Genomic DNA, 22,017 nt, shown 5'->3' with positions numbered 1-22,017 from the left:
ACACGGCAGACTGGGTCCATGCCCTCACTGAGTTATACTTTCTATTTCTGCAAGGAGAGGCCACTAAAGATGGGAGCTTAGCAAGTGCACAGGCAGATGGAGGGCGTCCCTGGGACGCTGAGACCTTACCGCAACTCTGTATACAGAGGCTGGATTTAAAAAGAATCTTGGAACAGATTCTGCTCCCTCTCAGAGAACGCCATATGTGTCCCGACACAAAGGGAGAGGAGACAAACTCCCTGCTGTTCTGAAGGTGGTGTCCAGTAGGCTGGCAACAAACTCCCAGCATTTTCTTTCAATAGCGTGGGGGCGGGTTGGGGGTGGGGGTGTGGGGAGATTCAAGCAACTAAAAGTTTCCCTTTGTGTGGCTCTCACAGACATTTCTGGAAGGGGTCGGTTTTGAGTGATTCATCATCTACACAAGTAGCCTCTCACTGAGAAGCCAGCTCAGATAGTCTGGTTAAAAATAAGTCTCCACTCATCCATCTTCTTATTAATATTCTGTAAGGGTATTTAGGACCTTCCGCCAACAGTGAGAAAAGTTTATTTTAGCCGATAGCTGCTGCCCTGGCCCTAATCATTCAGTACAAGTACCTCTATAACTAAGACCGTGGTTTCTTTTCAAAAAGTGATGTGGAAACGCTAAGTACTAAACGATCCAGGAAAGCGATGACGTGCTCAGACAGTCCGCCGGCGTTTGAATACAACGCACCAAGAGCACATATTACGCTGGGCCTCAGTTTCTTCACAGGTAAAACAGAGATAGTCACAACGCCTGTTGTACGTATAGGTTAATACGTCCAGACACTAAGGATGGCACCTGGAGCAGGACAAGCGCTCGATACAAGTGAGCTATTATCATGCAAACCCAACCTATTTCATAACGTTTATGGTAATGATTAACTGTCATTTATTCCTCTCTGACTGTGTGCCAAGCACAGGGCTGAGAGCTGACAGACATAACATGACGTAGTCCTCCAGACAACCCCATAAGGCGGGTATTATACCCATTTTACAAATGAGAAAATGAAGAGCCAAAGAAGTCCACACCTGGTGCATGTACGGCAGAGCAGAGCGGGAACCAGATCTGTCTGAACTCAACACCCAGGGAACGTACTCTCACTGTCTGCTTAGTGCAAGACTGTGAGGCTGGCAAGACAGAGAGCCTGATGATCTCTGTTTAACAGGCGAGAAAGCTGAGGCAGAGAGGTTAAATGACGGAACCACATCCGGTTTTTTCGCATAAAACTATGCGACAATCATCAAAGTGGGTGAGATAGGAAACGATACTGAGGAATACCATAGAAATAACTGGCTTTCTTCCTTAACCAAAATAATAGAGCGTTTATACATAATATATAATAGTAAATAAAATATGAATATGGAATACACTAATAAAAGGCCTTTCTGGTCTCCCTGAGAGTGCGCTGTATCCACGCCTTTCGGGCACCTCCTCTAAGAACCCCGAAAGCCCTTCGCATTGCTCCTTACATCTGATCCATCACATGGTAAAGCTGATTTAACTGCAGTCCTGCAACCTGGCCTTAGTTTGAGAGGTTCTGAGTTCAGCATTTCCAACATCCACTATCACAGCATTCCCAAGTCTCCACAATCATCAAGGATGACATTTAACCTCTATGTGTGGTATCATTCAACTAGAAAACGCCTCTTCGTCCTTCAAAACCTTGCTCAGCTGTCTCTGCCTCACTACAGCTTTCGCTGACCGTTCCCACTCCTCAACAGAACTGACATTTCCCACTTCTGAATTATTTCTGCTTCCTTTACGTGTTTCAAATTGCTGCCACACAGAGTGACTTGCCATTGTAGTTTGCATGTCTGTCTGTAGCTTCCATTAGGCTGTGAACTGCCCCATTCAGGTATCTATTATTTATTTCAACTCTTTAGCGATTAGAAATGCATGTATGATCCACATCAATGGCTCTCCAGGGGGCAATTTTGCTCCCTACGGGACACTTGGCAAACTGGAGACATCTTTGGTTTTCACGATTGGAGGTGGGAAGATGCTACCGGCATCATGGTGGTAGAGGCCAGGGATGTGGCTACACATCCTACAATGCACAGGACAGCCCTTCCCTGCAAAGAATTAGCCAGTCTAAAATGTCAGTGGTGCCGAGGCTGAAACACCCTGGTCCACCTGGTAGTTCTTAATTAAGCATCACCCACAAGGCTGACTGAAGCGTTCACTGTACTTCATACGAGGTCTGACAAGCTCCCGAACTTCTTGCAACAATGTTGCTAACTCTTTTTGATATCAGAGGGATTATTCATTATGAATTTGTACCAACTGGACAAACAGTTCACCAAGTTTACTATTTGGAAGTGCTGAAAAGGCTGCGTGAAAAAGTTAGACAAAAACGACCTGAACTTTTCGCCAACAATTCATGGCTCTTGCATCACGACAATGCACCAGCTCACAGGGCACTGTCTGTGAGGGAGTTTTCAGCCAGTAAACAACTGTATCGGAACACCCTCCCTACTCACCTGATCTGGCCCCCAGTGACTTCTTTCTTGACCCAAAGATTAAAAAAAATATATTGAAAGGAAGACATTTTGATGACATGCAGAGCATCAAGGGTAATACGATGACAGCTCTGATGGCCATTCCAGAAAAAGTTCCAAAATTGCTTTGAAGGGTGGACTAGGCGCTGGTGTCGGTGCATAGCTTCCCAAGGGGAGTACTTCGAAGGTGACTGTAGTGATATTCAGCAATGAAGTACTTAGCACTTTTTCTAGGATGAGTTCGCAAACTTAATTGTCAGACCTCCGTATATCAGGGCTTGGGGCCTGCTGCAAATGGTGTTTTGGCCCTCAAATAATCCCAGCACCCATGTGGGAGAATTTATACTCCCCAGCCCTGAAGACATGCTGTGCCTTGTGACTTCCTCAGGCCAATGGATGGAGAGCATTTCACAAGACATTCCTGGTGCCTCACCCCCATCCCTTCCCACGTCACTCTGATGCCCTGCAGCCAGCTTCCCACTACTGGTGCCTGTACCTCTCTGCTTGCATGTCGCTTTGGATACTACAAGGCTACTCTGCCCCCACACAGGCCCCAGGTGCTATGCAATTATCCCCCACTTCCCAGGAGTAGCCCTCAACCAATGACAGGCAGGTTGGGATGTGCCAGTTTCCTCTTTCCTCCAGAGCATAACAGGACATACGATCTGCCCTGTCTCCTTGAACTTCCCCATGGGATTAAACTGGAGTTGCCCACAGTGGTAGTGGGCTTGATAACCCACCCTCTCTTGGCAGCCCTTTCACTTCCCTACTTCCCTACTGATGTTTCCTGCACTCCCCAAAGAAGTGACTTGTGCTAGAATCCTTGTTCTAGAATCTGCTCTGAGGAACCCAAACCAACACAGAATAGAAGTAACACATGTCCCTCCCCGGCAGAAGCTCCAAGAACGTTCACGTGGTTCTGTCATTGCTCTGTTTCCCTCTGCAACAAGCGAGTCATGGCCCACGTGAGGGCTGTGTCTTCAGCTTAGGTCCCAGATGGAGGACACATGGGGACACTTGTGATTGGCCTGCCACCAACATGCAACCGACACGAGCAACAAACTTCTATGGTTGTAAGCCATAGAGATTTGGGGGTTGTTGTTACTGAAGCATAACCTGGTGAAAGCTGACGAGTGCAGGGCTTGTCACTCCTAACTGACTCTACTGTACAAGACCTGGCTGCTTACCTTCAAAATCATACTTGTCTAAGGTCAAAATCATATACCACAGCCTAGTCAGGTCCTTGAGGTTGGAGATCATCATTCTACCTTCTTCCGTTTGGGGAGCTTCCCGGTAACGTACAGTGCCCTGTGCAGTGCTCGGGAACAGATGAACGCCTAGAGACTGGTAGACTGAACCCTGAATCTCTGGGTTTTACCAGCAACCATTTCAGGTCTAGCGGTTATTTTGGGGAAAGAGACTCAAGATGAAGAGCATGGTCAGGAAACGGATGAAAGCAGCAGTCACTGCGGCTGCTCTCAGCCTGGGTGACCTTAGGGGAAATCCCGCCCCACATTTGAAGTCTCCCATTTGTAATGCAAGATCTGACCCTGAGACCTAAGTTCCATCCCCAGCACTCAGCCTCCATGGTTCAGTGAAGACCAAAGCCAACTTTATTTTCTCCATCTCCTCCTTTTTCCATCAGCCTTCAGAACAAGCTAAATTCAGACCTAAAATCTCAAGGGAAAGACTGTCTCATCCAGTTTACCAACGGTTCATTTCTCCTATTAACATATCAGAAGAGAGAATTGCATTCTCCCTCCCGCCTGTCCTTGACATTTACGAATATGAACCATGTGCTACACATCAGGCTGAATACCACTCGCCATCTATCACAGCATTTTTCATGCTCCAGTCACTCACATCCGGCCTTCACTATTTTTGCCATATCTGAATACGATCTCTCTCTTGTTTATCTAATGCTTCACATTGATAGATTCTTTGTACTTAAAAATAAATGTATTCTAAGAAGAATTTTTGCATTATTACTATCAGTGAAAAACCAGTAGCTCTTGTCATAAATAGAAAGTACATGTGAAAATGAATGTGACAACAAACGTTTTTACTGACTTCTAGCTAGATGTTATTTGCTAAAGCCTCTGCCACCTGTTCCCTCTTTGTTTAAAAGGTTTTAGGACAGTGGTAAAGGCATAGCAGTAGCCCCTAACCAACATTTTAACCTTGTAATCAGAAAAATCGAAAGACATTTAAAAAGGAAGTAATTTTCTCACCTTGCAATGCGATGTTACTTAATTCATCATCAGTATGTCCCCAGTCACCTCATGTCATCTTTCATCTCATCAGGTCATCCATTTCACACTTTGAGGAATGCTCCATTATTTCCCTGGATCCTTACAACAGTAGGTGTAGTTCTTAACAGCACAGATTTTACAGCCTGTCAGGTGCAGATTTGAGTCCTGCTCTACCACTTCCTAAGCTGTGCAACTTTGGCAAAGTCACTAAGCCTCTCTGAGCTTCTGTTTCCTCATCTGCAAAATGGGGATAATCATAGTCCCTACCTCATAAAGGTGAAGACCTTTAAAATAGTTTGGCCCAAACAGTCATGCTCAATAAATTAAGGCTGTCATTATTTTTTATCATCATCAAATCTGTATGAATTCTACAGATGAAGAAAGTAAGGCCCAGTTGAGTAACCTGTCAAGGTCACACAACCTTGCTTTCCCCAGTTCTCTTTAAGCAACTGCCTTAAAGAGCAGCAAGGGTTGTCATTTATTTTAAATCAGGTGTATTTATTGCCATCTTCTTTTATTTTAATTTTTCCTAATTCTGCTGGGTTGCTTGGTTGCCTCCCACTAAAATACAGAGGGCATCGGTGCATGGACATAAGCAGTCAGTCAGAGCAGATTCAGGCCCAGTTCAAAAGGTCCTGCTATGTCTTTGACCCCCTAATTTTGCCACCTTGCCCTGGGATTACATATTTCATGGAGGAAAGCACGTGAGGTCAGAGACCTCATCTGCTGTTGCTCAGAGATGTGTCATCATGTGCCGAGCCCTGCCACCAATATTGTGAGTGTGGACAATGCTGCCATTCCTGCACCTTTTCATTTGTAATGTTCCATTTATACATTTCTCACCTGATTTCATTAAACCCTACTTCAGTTCACCACCTGCTGAGAATACTTTAAAATTCTAGAAAAGCACGAGTCTGGGAGGGAGAGCGTACTGCACATATTGCTTGCTTTCCCTTTCCATGTCCCTCGCTGGTCTAAAAACATCCACATCAAGTCCGCCTCTGCAGTTGACAGAGCAGGAGCAGCAGAAATAACATACCCCAGAATGAATTTTTCTTCCCAGTGACTGGTGGCTCCATGGACTAAAGTATTACTAAGAGGTCTTTTGTCATGAAACTCAAGACAGTGTTGGGGGGCCAGTCAGATGCTCCTTTAGCATAAAAATTACAAGTTATATTTCAGCACTGCACACAAGGTGTTGTACATTCTCCATCCAAAGCTCATACCCCTTTGCAAGTTTCAAGGTTCCCTATCAGAAGGCTTGTGCCTTCTTCCCGCTCCCTATCTGAAGCAAAACAAATGGGCAGAGCAGGAAAGCAAACTCATGTTGGAGGCTGGATAAAGACAGAAGACTTTATATTAGTTTACGGTTATTCATGAAAGGTAGCTAATATAAAGCAAAGGCCAATTGCAAAGAAAAAAACATTTTGAAATAACAAGATGCTTTTTTATTGTAATTATGAATATTGGTAGTTTCAATACAGAACCTGCGGATTAGGGCTGTACGTAGGTACCTCAAAATCACAGTACTCGTTTGTGGGTAATATCATAGAAATCTTTTCATATTTTGTTAAATCATCATTACCAGAACTAAAAATTGCTGATTTGTTTTCTATTTATATGTTTGACATATTTGATAAACCTGAGTTCAGTTTCATTTCAAATAATAAAAGAATTCTCATGCTGCCAAAAAAAAGATGTGGGCGGGGGGGCGGAGGGTTTTGGGGCCGAAGCTAAATGTTCTGCAGAACCGTGGGAGATGGTGATCAGCCTGCTTTTGACTCACCACTGGGTCACATCCAGAGTATACCCCAAGAGTCTGACTGAGGGGTGAGCCTGTGTTGGGAGCCCCAGGACAAGCAGAGCAGTCCAGAAAAGCCATTCTGCACAACACCTTGATGTGGAGCCCACTGTGGTACTCGTCTCACTTTTTATAGATGAGGAAATTGACACTTGACCTTGCCGAAGGTCAAGCAAGTGGCATGACAGCTCTAAGAATGGAGCTAGGTCTGCATGATTCTGGAGCTCCCACACTTAGCCTAGAGAAGCTGGGTATCACCATTGTGCCTTGATGCCTCCCATCCATTCAGAGGAGCAGGCTGAAGAGAGAGAGCTGAGGTGAGGGCCCCCACAGAACACAGAACAGAAGGTATAGAAAAGCAGAGTAGAGCAAGGAGGCCTAGAGCGAGTTCTGAGCAGATCCTAGGGCTGCTGGCATGGGTTAAGGGTGTGGATGCAACCAGTGCATTCCAAGAGCTGAGCACAGCCAGGAGGCCCTGCAGACTGAACTGCCATGTGGTCCTGGCAGCCAACATACAGCCCTCCAGTTGAAATGGATTTTCTAGAGGGGACACGAGAACCATGTCCAAGAACCCCCAGGCTTTGCTGTAAAGTCATCACTGTGGTCAGGACCACATCTGTACTTGCAGACCTGAGAAATGACAGCAGGATACAGATTTCAGGGAGGTGAGAAAGGAGAGAGCCGTGAGGACACAGCAATAGTAACAGCTAAAACATACTGTGTGATTACAACGTGAGAGGCACTCTTCTGTGTGCTTCGTGCTTTAACTCACTTAATCTACACCACAACCCAAAGAAGTCTGTTCTGTATTATCCCCATTTTGTAGACAAGAACATTAAGGCACAGAGATGTCAAGTAACATTCACAAGGTCACAAAGCAATCAACTAACAGAGCCAGGAACAGGACCCAGGCTGTCTGCTCCAGAGTCCATACTCTTAACCTCCAGGATCTAAAAATACCCAGCCAGGCTGAAATAACTAGATAAGATATTGGGCCTTAAAACTTCTACTTATCAGTAGATCGCTGGCAGTAACGTGTACAACTGGAAAGCTAGAAATGGAGAAAATATCAGATAATCCCAAAGTGAGGGGCATTCTACAAAATAACTGATCAGTCCTCTTCAAGAGTGTCAAGGTCATAAAAGAGCAGGAAAGACTGACAAACTGTCACAGATAGGAGACATGGAGACACGATGAGGAAATGCGATGTGAGATCCTGGATTGGATCCTAAAACAGAGAGAGGACCTTCCTGGAAAAACTGGGGAAATCCAAGTGGGTTCTAAGTTAATTGTATTGGAGCAAGGTTAATTTCTTAGTTTTAATCAGTGTTCTATGGTTATGTAAGATGTAACCATTCTAGGAAGCTGAGTGAGGGGTATAAGGAAGCTACCTGTATTATTTTTACAATGCTTCTTTAAGTCTAAAATTACCTAAAAATTAAAAAAAATGTATTAAATGTTGAAAAAAACAAAAACATACAAATGACAAAAAGATCAAAGCCACTGACATGCTCACTTGATCAACTGATGTGTTCATCTTTATAATTGTAATGAAATGATATCATTTCCACCTATGTATGTGAACAAGCAAGCACTCATCTTGATTTGACATTAAATCTGCTTTAAATTGTAAATAACAACAACAAGAAAAGCTGGCAATGCTTAGATTTAGAAACCTGGATCTGCTTTACAAGAACAAATTACTTACACGTGTCACGCTTCAGGATGTGACTGCCATCTTTCCTTTTCTTTGACTCACATCCTCAGTGTTGCTATTCAACAAATCTAACCGACCCCCACACGTTGATGGCTGCTACCCAGAAAAGGACTGGATGACTTGGAAGTTAAAGGACCGCTTTATAGGCAGGGGTGAGCTTCCAGAAATGCAGCAGATTTGGTACATATGGAGTGATGGGCAAGCCAGGGAGACCCACGCGTCTTCACGAGGGTCAGCACGGCTGGCAGCCAGAGGGGTAAAGGAGACACAGAGGCATGGGTCCCCTAAGTACGTGCAAGGCACTGAGGTAAACACTCTGCCTGCATTAGCTCATTCAATCCTCACCACAACCCTAGCAGGAAGGAACCATTATTATTACTCCCATTTCACAGATTAGGAAATAGAAGGTCAGAGAGGTAAAGTAACTCCCCAAGGTCAAAGAGCAAGGTCACAGAGCAAGTAGAATTGGGATAGAGCAAGAAAACCGTGTGTCTTGAGAGACTTTAGCCATCTCTTCTTTGTTGACTTTCTCATGTCAACCAATATTAGATATATCTCTTACCTTATCTAAGCGTCTAAGAGATTAGACTATCTCTTATCAGCTCATCCTCTGGTTTGTCTTCAACTCAGAGAGTGGGATACAGAGTGAACCAGATGAACGTCACATGACACTCACTATGTACTAGATGCTCTTGAGCATTACACTTGATCATTACAAACGGGACGTGGTTATCAACTCCATACTCAAATAAGGTGACCAAGGCTCAGGAATATGAAGTAACCAGATAGTGGAGTGGCTGCGCCAGAATTCAAGCCCAGATCTGCCTGATGGCCAAAGCCCGTGCTCTGTCCATTCATTCTACTTCCGAGGAAAATCACAAGGTGAAAAACAATCATCAAGCAGGTAAGAAGACATGAACCTCCTCTGAACAACCCCTGAAAAAGTAACGTTCAAAGGTAGGCCTGAATAGGCATATTCATGCAGATTTGCCATTATGTGGTTGATTTTTGCCTTCACATTGATTAAATCCAGCTCATTCAGACCCTAAACAACTTACAGTAGTTTTTGTTTGTCTGTTTCATGTGTTTGTTTTGCTTATTTTTGTTTGTTTGTTTTTGGCCTAAATCACCTATTTTGGAGACCTCTGTGATCTAAATTATTTAGAAAATTTCAAACATTCCTTTTCTTCATTCCAATGTGGGTTTTTCTTTCTCTCACTCTCTCTCTTTTTTTTTTTTTTTTTTAAGATGTCCAGAATCACGATCCCGTTCACACAATGGGCATTTCTAAGTGAAAACACTTGTGCAAGGCAAATGGAACCAGCATTGCACTTGGATGTTCCTTTGGTAGTTTCAGCCACAAAAAAAGCTACACTCCACCAGCAAAGCTCCCCTAAATCCCAGCCCAGTTTATTGGTTTCACACTTGGTAATATAATCAGCAATACCACTGCCTCCCACCCATAAAGCACATTCCACAGTTTGGGATTCCACATTCTGAACGAAAGAGCAGTCAGTGGATTTAGGAAAAGACAGAGCCCCCAGACTCTAAGACGCAGGCGCCAGTGGAGGCAGACCGATGCCCTTGCGTAGTATTACTTTAGGGATTGATTGTGCTGAAATGTTGTTTGGGTGATGAGTCACAAGACACTCGGGAGACCCTGCCTCCTGGGAAGACAGCAATCTTAGAGCAGCTCACTGCTGCATATTATACAGCTTTCACAGAATGCAGAGGAAAAGCCACAGAATGCAGAGGAAAAGAACATCCAGGCGGACTGATCTGAAAGTAGTTTAACACTGTCACAAACTTGGACTGATCTGTTGAAATCTTTATCTCCGAAAGAAGCTCACTCTTTCCATTCCCATCAGTAATTTTTGTCTTTGTGAGCAACTCTAGAAGTCCACTGCCCGTCTTCTTCATGAAATTTAACTACTTAGCATACAATAAGGAACTTTCCAATGTGTCAGAAGCAAGAAGAGCAGGGGGAACAAAATGGGTCTTTGGAACTGAATGTCTCGATTAGATTGATAAATGGTGTGCTTTGAACTTCCTGCTCACAAAACAAAAGCATGCAAAAGACAAGAGGGTGTCCAAACAACACCTATAACCTGTGCTGCTCTTCTGCTGAACTCTATTAAAAGTCAAGTCTGTACGGAGGCAGTTAAAAAGTTGGCAGTTACCTGGCCATCTTGGTAAGCGAGCATAGACAATCTGGCTAATTTTAGCTCTGGAAGAAGGAGGAGAAGATGGAGGGAGAAATCTGAAACCCCACTGTCTGTGGGTTAAATGCGTTAAAATTTGTGACACACAGAAGAATGTCTGGCATATCGGAAATGCTACAGAAATGTTAGCTGTCGCTGCTGCTGCTATTGTTATTACTAAAATGGTTATGAGGCTGCCCAGATTCACAAAACTATTCAAATCCTTCGCCATATCTAGGCAATTCAATTTAAAGAAGGAATGCAGATTTTTAAAAGAAGAAATCCTGACTGAGCAAACTCCCACCCACAAAGAGCGAGGTGCCCCTGCCTCTGACACGTGCCTTGGGAGAGACCACCTAGCAATCTGGGAGCGTAGAAGCTTTTCCTTGAGGCTTGAGGAGATGCCAGGGACTTTCCATGAGAACCAGTCTACAGAGAGACATTTGATCGCATTTTCCAATGAGAAGCATATGTCCAGGGTACATACGCTTCCTCCCCTCACGTATGGATGGAAACAATGCTGAGTACATTCTGTCCCAAGAAGTTACTCATGCTTACTCGACAAAGCTTAACGTTTTAATTGAAATCCCAGAATCCTGCCCTAAACCGGCCAACTGAAAGGTGTTTGCTCTGAAAGCAATTCCCGAGCAATCTATTCTTCACGTGGCCATTCCCAACAGCTAAAGCAGAGGTTCCATGTAGTCCACACAGCCATAGAGTTGGTAACAAAACCAGTGTGGTGGTTTTTTACTTGTTTTCCTCCTTTCCATGATCACCACCAGTGACATCTAATAGATTCCAGTTAAGCACCAACAGCAAGAGACTTTACTCACATGCTTACATTGGGTTCAGGTTCATTATCTTGTTAAGGAGACATCTGACTCTTACAGGCAAGCTACAGAAGGTCAGATTGGTAATGACTCAGAGCTTCATAATCCATCCAATTTTATCATTTAATCCCTCGTTTCAAAACACCCACTTGTTTGATAAGAAAACCAACACCCGGCAGGTTCCTAAACCCCAGAAGCAGGGCATGTGACACAATATCCTGAGCTCCTCGGCCCCATCACATGGGACACCTCCTTGAAACAAGGGACCCTCAAATCCCTGAGTGGTTCACCTCCACCTCAGAATTCCATGCAAAGGGGATTGGTTTTTGCTTTGCCTTCGAGAAACCCCAGGGATGGCCCTGGTCATTTGTGAGCACTAACCTTCTCCGAACGTGGTCCTTGGGTCTCTTCATGGACACCTACTTGAGTTATTCTAGGTGACCGCGTGTTAAAAGAGTTTTATTTCACATCCCAGCTAACCTCTGCTGCTCCCTGGACTGGTCTGATCTCTTGACAGAGCATAGTTCAGGTCTAGAGCGAGCTCTAAAGACAATGTGTACAAGTTTGCGTTCTTTCTCTCTTTCCCTTTCTTCCAGTCAGTTCTGCTCCATCAATAACCCCCTTTTTCTCCTCTGCATCAATAGCGGTATAGGCGAGCCAAAACTAAAAATACAAAATAAAGAAAGAAAAGAGCTCAGTGCGTCCGTTGCTATCTTCACCGTGACAGTGCTAAGGCAGTTGGGAGAGTGGGCATCTGTCAGCGTCTGCGCAAACACGCAGTGCCTTGCTGTTTGTTTTCAGTGCCTGGAGGTATTTTTAGAATCTACAGGGAGACGTTGAGCTGCACAGGTGACTGTTATGCTACTAATGACCCCGTGAGCTTAAAGAAGCAGGATTCACAACTGCCTGCGGAAGCTGCAGGTGATAGATAGCAACACTTGACTTAAAAATCACACATCTGTGAGGGTGAAGGTAGAAAAGGGAGAAGGAAAAAGTCCTGGATAAACTAAGCTGGAATTAAGCATTGCAAACCTTAATTATGAGGCTTTTACGAGTCTGTAGTGGCCAAACCTATTTCTTTTTTCTTCCTTCTTCCTCCTTCCTTCTCCCTCCCTCCCTTCCTCTCTCTCTTCCTTCCTTCCTTCCTTTTCCATTCTTTTCTTTCTTTTCATCTTCCCAGCATTTCTTTGGGGGAGCCACCCTCTTTCCCTCTGGTCCATAGAAGTGAAATGTGTGACCCAGACCTAGACAGTCAGACCTTCCTAACAATGGTCAGACCAGGAACTGAGGTGAATGAAGTCCAGTGAAGGAGACCGCTTCCTGGGCCTTTTCCTGGAGACATCAGAAAAGCGGTACTTTTTATTGCTGAGATCGTAGTTGTGAGGACGCTGTAAGCCTTGACCTGCCAGAAGCCATGGCTGCCGAAACAAGACAACCAAGGAAAGCCCTGCCGAGAGATGGGAAGAGGGACGGGATCTCAAGAATGGCTTCTGAGCCTTTGGTCGTGCTTTGTCTGCAGCCTACTAAGTCCCTAGACAGCCCAGTTATCTTAGCCAATAAAGTTCCCCTCTTCTCTCCCTTTCATTTGGGATTCTACCAAGAGTACCCAAAAGAATCTTAATACAGGGCTATCTCTAAAGATACGAGGTCTGAAAATTAAGTTCATGAACTCATCCTAAAATTAGTGCTACATATACCTCATTGCTGAATATCACTACGGTCACCTTCGCAGTACTCCCCTTGGGAAGCTGTGCACCGACACCAGTGCCTAGTTCACCATTCAAAGCAATTTTGGAACTCTTTGTCTGGAATGGCCATCAGGTTTGTCGTCACATTACCCTTGATGTCCTGAATGTCATCAAAATGTCTTCCTTACAATATTTCCTTTATCCTCAGGTAAAGAAAGAAGTCATTGGGGGCCAGATCAGGTGAGTAGGGAGGGTGTTCAAATACAGTTTTTTGTTTACTGGCTAAAAACTCCCTCACACACAGTGCCGTGTGAGCTGGTGCAGTGTCGTGACGCAAGAGCCATGAATTGGTGAACAGTTCAGGTCGTCTAACTTTTTCATGCAGCCTTTTCAGCACTTCCAAATAGTAAACTTGGCTAACTGTTTGTCCAGTTGGTACAAATTCATAATGAATAATCCCTCTGATATCAAAAAAGGTTAGCACCAGCGTTGCAACAAAGTTCTGGAACTTAATTGTCAGGCCTGGTATTTTTTTAAACACCTGAGGAATGTTGAAGTATCAGCCATGAGCCTATCCACTCACACCCATCCTGCTGCTGCAGAGGTACCAGCCCCTTCAGCTTAGGCCCCCAAACTGCCCTCACTTGCCTTAGAAAACAGGTGCGAAATTCCAATGCTACTTTGTACTTCAGGAAAAATAAAGTGTAACATTTATTTCTTAAACGTCACATTGCACGCTTTAATTTGTTCTTTCTCAGAAAAGCACAGCTCCCCTGATGGTATCCATTTTTTGAAACTGTGTGTAAATACTGACCTCTTGTCACACAATCCCCTCTACTGAGTGATATCAGAGACGAAGATGATGATGATGAACCAGCTCACTTACGATACATATTGCATGACATCTCCCTGCAGACCCTCTCCACGGGCTTCTTAGTGCTGACGGGGCAGCAGTTGTTCTTGTGGCATGTTTGGAGCCCTGAGGGTTAACAGGAGAAAGGCGACAGTTGGGACACCCTTGCCACTGCACAATAACATTTGGCAGTGACCTACCATCTTCCTCCACTGTCCTAGGCAGGACGTTTTCGGTTGCTTGAAAGAGAAACGTACTCAAGTGCAAACAAAAGGGGAGAGTATGGTATCGTTAGGTATCGATATCTCATGGAATCAAAGAATAAGAAACAAAATAATAATAGATGCACTCTTGTCAAATGCAATTTAGACCAGTGGTTGGATGACTAATCAACAAATTTGGTTAGGGCTGGAATAATTTCTTTTTTAAATGATGCCATAATATTATAAACATTTTAACTGAAAAATTTATGAACACAGTACTTTGCCAAACTCTGAATGACCTCAGATCCCACGTGGCATGTGGAAGATGACTATTCTCATTCATGTGGCTTGCTCCTGGTTTTCTGCGTTCTGACCTCATCCTTCCAATCCCACAGAGTCTTTGAAAAGCAGTGTACAGATGAGTCTGACCTTCCTCCTTGTCAAATAAGAAAGACCTACCCAGAGGCCATCTGCACAGCATATGGCCATAATTCAAAACGACAGGTACATATTAGATCCAAGAATCCTAAATGAGTCCCAGACACTTTCAGCGTTAGACCCAGTGGATTAGAGAACATTGATTCACCGTTGAAGCTTACTTGTTTGCTGAGTTCCTATCCACGTGCCACTGTGGCATATTTACCAGTGTCCCAACTTCTGAATCTTCAGAAGAGTCACCAGCTTTGGGGAACAAAAATACCATCACAGAAGTCTGGCCACTTATCTGCTTGTGCTTTGGACAATCACACAAAGAACTGAGAATTTGAATTCTAGAATTTGGGTGAGGAAAAGGATTTTAGAAACCTAATTGTCATCCTCTTATTTTACATATGAAAAAAAAAAATAGCCTAGAGAGGTCAAGGGGATGTGCCAAGTCCAGGAAGCCTACAATTGCTAAGTACACCACTGTGTACTTAATAGGTAACCAGCTACCTAAATATGGTACAATTCATAGAGAGGCACTTGATTAAATTTCCCTGAAATATGTAGTTTATAGGAGGATGAATTAAAGAAGTATGATAAATTTACCCACATGCTGAATGACTGACAAGGTCATTCTATATGTGGGTCTCAGAGTGAACTAATCAGAGAGTGAAATAGAAATATCCAAAAATAGTTGGAACTTAAAAAGCCCAGTAAATCTCCCAGGCCACACCATTCATACCCTCCCATTTATGAATTAGGGAAATGGGCAGCTTTTTCCATACCTAGAGGAGGGAATAACAGGTGTTGAGAGCCTGTAATATGAAAAGTACATCACAGAGGGTTTCTTCTTGCAGCCTCATCACAACCTTGCAAGGAAAATATTACCTCCTTTTTTTTTTCCCCCCAGATGAGCAAACTGAAGCGCAGAAAGGTTAAGTAATTTTGCCAAGGTCTGTTTGGTTCCAAACAACTAGTCTGTTTTGTTCCTAAAGCCTAAAGGTTTTGAAGTGCTTTCCTCCCCTTCTTCCCAGGCAGAAAATCCTGCAGAAGAGCACAGTTGGCAATAAAATGGTCTTTTCGTAATATCTTAAAGATATACTGCTTGGGACCTGTGAGTTATCTCAGAACACCAATTCCACAATGTGCCAGGCCAGTCCATCTGACTTGATCTTTCTCCAAAGTGTATTCCTTCAAAGACACCGAACTCAGTGTCATTGCTCTCTGGTTCTCTGGATTCTCCTTAGCACCTTTTAACCAGCTAACTCCCTGATACATTTTTTTTAAATCTTGGCCCTACAGGAATTTGTCTCATCAGAATTAGAAGAATTTAGACAGAGGACACAGACAGCAAGGAGCAAAATCAGCCTTTAAATTTTTGTATTTTCCCTGGCCCTTAACCATATTTCTTGCTGTATTTCTCTCACACCACTAGGTTTTTCTCTTCAATGGAAAACCTAAATTCTTAGGCCCATCTTGCCTTCTCTCATGCCTCACTCTTTTCCTGTGTCAGAAAAAGAATATGTCTCTTAAAATGTATCTGTTTTCTAGACACTGTCAGACTTGGACAGCCTCAAACACCATTGCAATGAACTTGAGAGATGTCAGTGTAACCCTAAACCTATCATTGAGGAAAAGACATCAATCTTTTATTATTTGGGTGGCATCTTAAGCACTTTCTTTTGAAAGAAACCACTCAGTTTTTATTTTTGAAAATGAAAAAGTCAGCTTTAAAAGGTTGTATTTTGAATATCCCAACAGATTTCAGGAGATGGGCAACGTTAGAGAAATACTGATCCATGGCCTAGAGATCAACCATTTTAATTATCACAGCTAACGTACCCTGGGCCAGGAACTTCTCCAGACACTTTCTATGCATTTATTCGCACAACCACCTCTAAAATATTTCGTTCTATTATTGAACCATTTTCCATATGTGGACACTGAGGCTCAGAAAGGTTGTTATCTTAAAATTAACTTGTCTGAGGAGCTTATCCACGGCTCACATGCAGTGCTTCTTATTTTTAAATAAAAATGAGGGCAGCCATTTATATCTCAATAAGTTGCTAACATGCCCTTTCTGACTTTCTTGTCTTCCAGTGGCCTCCCTCATTCTCTCATGGAATTGGTACATAAAGTTATTCCTGGTCAACCAACTGCCATAGATGGCGGCCTTAATTTGTCGGAAGGATTATCTAAGCAAGAATGGGTCAAATCTTTCTGGGAATAAAAGAAAGTGACAGTTTAAGCATCCTGCTTCTGGAAAAGTGACTCAGAGAGAGGCCCAGCCTTTTACACAACCCCAAAATGCCAGAAAAATAGGGTCTCTGGCCACTGAATAGGATTCCATGCCAATAGCTGGCTCATTCAAGTCTTTCCCATGGATGGGATGAGGAGGCAACACATCCCCCACTTGGCAGCACTGTGACTGCTCTTGCTATCAGGACCACATTACCATCCTCTTGAGGACAATGGGTGTGTTTACTGACCACGTCCTGGACAAAGCTCACTAATAATTCACTTCTGAATAACTGACAGGAGAGTGTTGGCTGCCATGGCAACCGAAGTCCTTATTTGTTGTTGTTGTTTTTTTTTCTTTTAAAAAAAAAAGAGTCCAGAAGATGTGGCCATTTTTCATGAATGTGGAATTCCTGACAGAAACTGTATATGTGTGAGAATGAAATGTGAATGGGTGGCGAAAAGATAGCTTTAAAATACGGTCTGTAAATCATTAAATATCAGGACATTAAAATAAGGGAAACAAAATGCATTTCTTGGCTTTGTACTGCTCCCTTCTGGAAGAAGGAGGAAGTGGAAAAAATACGTTATTTCTACACTTAATTGTCTATATTATTATGAAAACTGATTCATATCACAAATTCACATACAAAAGCATTTTTCCACCCTCAAACTTTTTTTCTCTTAACATATTTCCCCCATCTAATCTTTGCCACAACTTTATGAAGCCAAACTTATTACTCCCATTTTACAGATGAGGAAGCTGAGTCTGAGATGATGGCGTAAGTCCCACAGCCTAGAAGTGAAGCAGGCAAGATTTGTACCCAAATAAGCCTGAATCTGTGTTATTACGATGGTGTAAATGTAATTTCAGTTTTTGCAATTATTTTTAACCTTTTAAACCACAGTTACTTTTGCACCAACCTAATATTTCTACATATCAATCCCGTGGGAAAGAAAGAAAACTGAATCTAATTCGGGAGTGGGGTTTACCCAGAATTTATTTCAAGAAAACAGACCCTGAAGAATTTTTACTAAAAATTATTTTAAATGCCTTTCATTACATAGCTAAAGAGTGTGTGTGTGTGGCAGGGTGAGTTTTATCAGTTCCCTATTTTCATCTTTTATGGGGATTATAAACCAGATACAACAAGCTCTTCTCCACTTCACTTTGAATAATCTTAGGCATATTTTTATAGGGAGATAACTTCCCCTCAGCTTTGTGAGCTGTTTGAACCCACAGCCTGAATCTTCATTCATTTTCTGAACATCATTGCTTTTGGATGTTCAGAAAAATTGGTGGAAGAATCCATGAAAGAATCAAGAAGAGAATGAAATACTTTTAAGCACTATCTCTTTAACTTCTGTTTCATATATTCAGAAACCCCAACAAATGACTCGTGACACTTCAATCACTGCGTGAGGAGTTGACCCGGGCTCCTTTTTAACGTGCACAGGTGGAGCCCCAGCAGGTGAGGAAGGAGCTGTTCTCACTCTGGGCTCGTGGCCTTCCTCATTCTTATCCCAAACCACCACTGAGGTTTTGAGTCTTGATTACACATGTTCCCTTTCTGGGTTTCAGCTTTCTCTCTGTCAAACGAGGATTCTTTGAAACTAAGTACTGAGATAGTAAAGTTTAAAGTTGGGAATTTTGATGTGTATTTTTTTAAATGATCAGCATGACATTTAGTAACTGGTTTGGCTGGTTTCAGGTGACCAATAGAGACCTTTGGCACAGCTATGGCACAGCCTGAACAAGGAAGAAGCGAAACACCTCAGCCAGCCTAATTAAAAAAAGAAATGAAAAGCTTGACTCGAGTATGTAAAGCAGTGTATTACAAACATGTTTCACAACAACCCACAAGAAGAAATATGTCTTATATTTCTCATCATGACCCCAGCATACCCACTGTGGGGACAGAGCCAGGAGTGCAATTTCCAGGCTCTCGGCCTCACATGGAAAGGAGACGGCTCAGGTAGTAAATGGCCATCAACTGTGATTGGATGGCTATTAGCTGTGGCTAGCTGGCCGTCAGCTGTAACCAGTGACCCATTGGCCACTAATATAACTGCCGTGGCTACACTAGCAGAAAATGGGGGCTAGCAAGGAGATGGTGGCTGAGCTAGCAAGTGGCGGAGTGTGGATTGCAGATTGCAGAGAAGCGGATTGCTAGCAAGTGAGATTGTTTGGCAGAGACAAGCGGACGGCGGGTTGCGGATAGTGTGGCTCCTGCTTCCTGTGTCTCCAATCCAGCCGCCAGCAAGACTATAGTGGTATGACTCCCCTACCTATGGCTCCGTGGGTGTTCCTCTTTGGCCTCACCATATCCTGTGTTCTTGTGTGGGCAGCGGGAGCAGAGACCCCGCAGGCCGCCCTGCACGACACCCACACACACATACACGTGCACACACATGCAAACACATACACATGCATGCACACAGGAAACAACCCAGGTTCTATACGCAATGTTCTCTCACAGTTTCTACTCTCCTCTAATCCATTTTTAAAATTTGAGTTTGTTCTAATAAATGGATTTCTTGACCCACTACATGGTTGCGACCTGCAGTTGGAGAAGCACTATCCACAGCTGTTCTATCTAGTACAGGTTAGTACAGGTACTGAGCACTTGAACATAGACTGGTATGAAATGAGAGGTGCCACCCGTTTAAAAGACACAGCAGAGTGTTAAAAATGGTACCCCAAATTAAAGTAAAATAACTCATTAATGATTCTTCATACTGATTACACACTGAAGCAACAACAGTTTGGATAATTTAAAGTAAATATATTGCCCAAACGAATTTCACCTGTTTCTCTTTACTTTTTTCCTGTGGCTACAAGAAAATCTAACATTACATATATGGTTCACATTATACTTCTATGGGAAAGCACTGACCTTCAGCAGGGTCAGCAAACTACTGCCCAGGGTTCAAATCTACCCTGCCATCTGCTTTCGTAAATGAACTCTTACGGGAACACATCCACCCTCCCTCATTTATGCATTGTTGAGTAGTTGTAACACGGAATATATGGCTGGTAAAGCCTGAAATATTTACCATCGGAGCCTTTGCAGAAAAAGGTTGTGGATCCTTAATAGAGCAGTGGGTGCTTATTCTCTGTCAGCCATTGTGCCAGGTTGTATATTACTTGACTTGATGCTACTGGCATTCCTGCAAGAGGAGTTTTATTACCAAATTTTACAAATGAGGCTCTGAGCGATTAAGTAATTGACCCAAGGTTACCCAGCTGGGCAGCAAGTACCAGAGCTGGGATTTGAACCTGTGCCAGTTTGACGACAAAGCCTGTGCTATCCTTTCTACCTTACATACACCTGCCCCTGCCCAAAACAACTCCCTTCCTACTTAAATATAGCACTAAATTCCATCTTTGTAGCTGGGGGAACCAACTAGCCCATCTGACTGTCAACCAGTCCAGAAGGAAATGGGACAGGTTTGGGAAAGAAAGCTTCTCCTCACGGAATTTAAGGGTTGTAACTGCTCTTTTCGTGACCAAAAGGTAATCATTTTAAGCTTTTCCTCACTTCAATTGCAAATTTTCATTAAGATGCATTGTTTTCCATTTTCAACCCTAATTCCTTAACTTAGGGCTTCAAACCTCAGATTTGATTGTCCCATATATCCAAAGTCACTTCGGAAAAAAAAAAAAAGTGGGAAAGACTGAAAAATTTACTAAGGCTATCATTAAGTGAAAAAGTAAATAAAATAGTTTGCAGAGTGATGCCCTATTTTGGTACATAAAATCACATAACTGTCTTATTTCGTGTGTGTTTGTGTGTGTGTGTGTGTGTGTGTGTGTGTGTGTGTGTGTGTGTAGCACTATTGTTAATGGCTGTGCAGAATTCTTTTTGCCTATATGTACTTTTAAATGTTTGTTACAATGAAAATGTATTGCTTGCAAATGTTAAGTTACCTAGTTGAAAAACTCATGCACGTTTTGTTTTGTTTTTCAAGGGCACTGCCGGCTTCCTACAGATTTCCACATAGGAAGGCACAGAGAATGCGAAATTTAGCAAGTACAAAGGAAACTTGCAGGGCTCACTCAGTCAGGAAGCCTGGGGAGGGCCTCCGGCCATCTTTGAGGAAAAGTGGGGCTGCAGCGCCCCCCTGCGTCCAGGGTGTGGAAGTCATCAGCCGCAGGGAGAGAAAGCCTCCCTCAGCTGCTTTGGGGCAAGCAAGGATCCTGCTGGGCAATCCCATACAGACTATTGGGAATTCCCAGGGAACAAAGGCTATTTCTGGCTATTGAGTTTGTTATTCCTACTTCTGCTTGCCAGACCAGACAAGTGAGAGGACTCGAGCTCCCAACATTTAAGCTATCTAAATGCAGGCTTCCAGGGTTCTCTGACTCTTTTCCCAGGGGCAGTGGAGGGTCTTGGGAAAGCCACCTGGAGGCCATGTCCTGAGTCCTGCATAGCATCCATCCAGGCGTGGCATCTTCAGGGGCTCCCTTTCTGGACGATTCAGCAGCAGCGAGGTACACTGTGTGCTTGGAAGGGGGTGTGTAAATGTAGCCTTAACATACTCTGAGGGTTTTCTACATCTCGAAGGCTCAGTTGTAGGTGTTCCAGAGGGATATGAGTACACTGTGCTGACATGGTAATGTTTTGAAACAGCCACTTTTTTAAGAGTACCTATTAATTCCAACACTGGTCAAATGACAGATAACCTTCATTATAGCCCTGCAAGCTAGGTGCTATTATCTCGACATTACAGTAGCCATAGAAGAGGAAACTGAAGCTCCCAGAAGCCAAGTTACTCATCCAGAAAGTAGCTGGTTCTAGATTCAAGCATCTCTAGCCTCTCCTTGGTGCCAGGTGCCCTGTACTAAGGTTTTGGCCATGACCCGAGGATAGCAGGTAGCAGAAGACCAAGATGCATTATCTTTAGGCACCAGCCTGCCGGCCTCTACCAGATGGCTGTATCTGACTCACAGGGCATCCTTAACACCTAGCAGAGGATCAGCCATTCCATAAGCATCTTTTAAATCAATGGATGGCACCATATTCTACTGCCAATTAAACTGGGGTCTGTGTGATATTCCAGGAGACACCCTGATTTCTAAAGCCACCATGTTGAAGACAGTAGCCAACCAAACCCCCGATCTGGCCTCTGCCCCACAGCTACCGTGTTTCCCTGAAAATAAGACCTAGCCGGACCATCAGCTCTAATGTATCTTTTGGAGCAAAAATTAATATAAGACCTGGTATTATATTATTATTATTATATAAGACCCGGTCTTATATTAAAATAAGACCGGGTCTGATATTAAT

The 22,017-nt window shown here is 43.4% G+C and overlaps 1 protein-coding gene across 2 annotated transcripts in view; it reads right to left on the bottom strand.

The window, feature by feature from the left end:
- The window catches only part of SLC1A2 (solute carrier family 1 member 2), a 141,102-nt gene that overhangs the window by 97,309 nt on the left and 21,776 nt on the right, over nt 1–22,017 (bottom strand). Inside the window, exon 1 of one of the 2 annotated variants that reach the window (XM_033121692.1) lies at nt 11,703–12,034. The exons of the other annotated variant lie outside the window; for it this stretch is intronic. Coding sequence (XP_032977583.1) covers nt 11,703–11,734 — 32 coding nt within the window. The 5' untranslated portion in view covers nt 11,735–12,034. Of the gene's footprint in view, nt 1–11,702; nt 12,035–22,017 lie in introns of those variants that run through there. 2 annotated transcript variants of the gene reach the window in all.

The sequence above is a fragment of the Rhinolophus ferrumequinum genome, chromosome 11 (assembly GCF_004115265.2).
Source record: "Rhinolophus ferrumequinum isolate MPI-CBG mRhiFer1 chromosome 11, mRhiFer1_v1.p, whole genome shotgun sequence".
NCBI lineage: Eukaryota > Metazoa > Chordata > Mammalia > Chiroptera > Rhinolophidae > Rhinolophus > Rhinolophus ferrumequinum.
The sequence above is the reverse complement of the archived record's forward strand: the minus strand, read 5'-3'. Positions and strand labels throughout refer to the sequence as shown.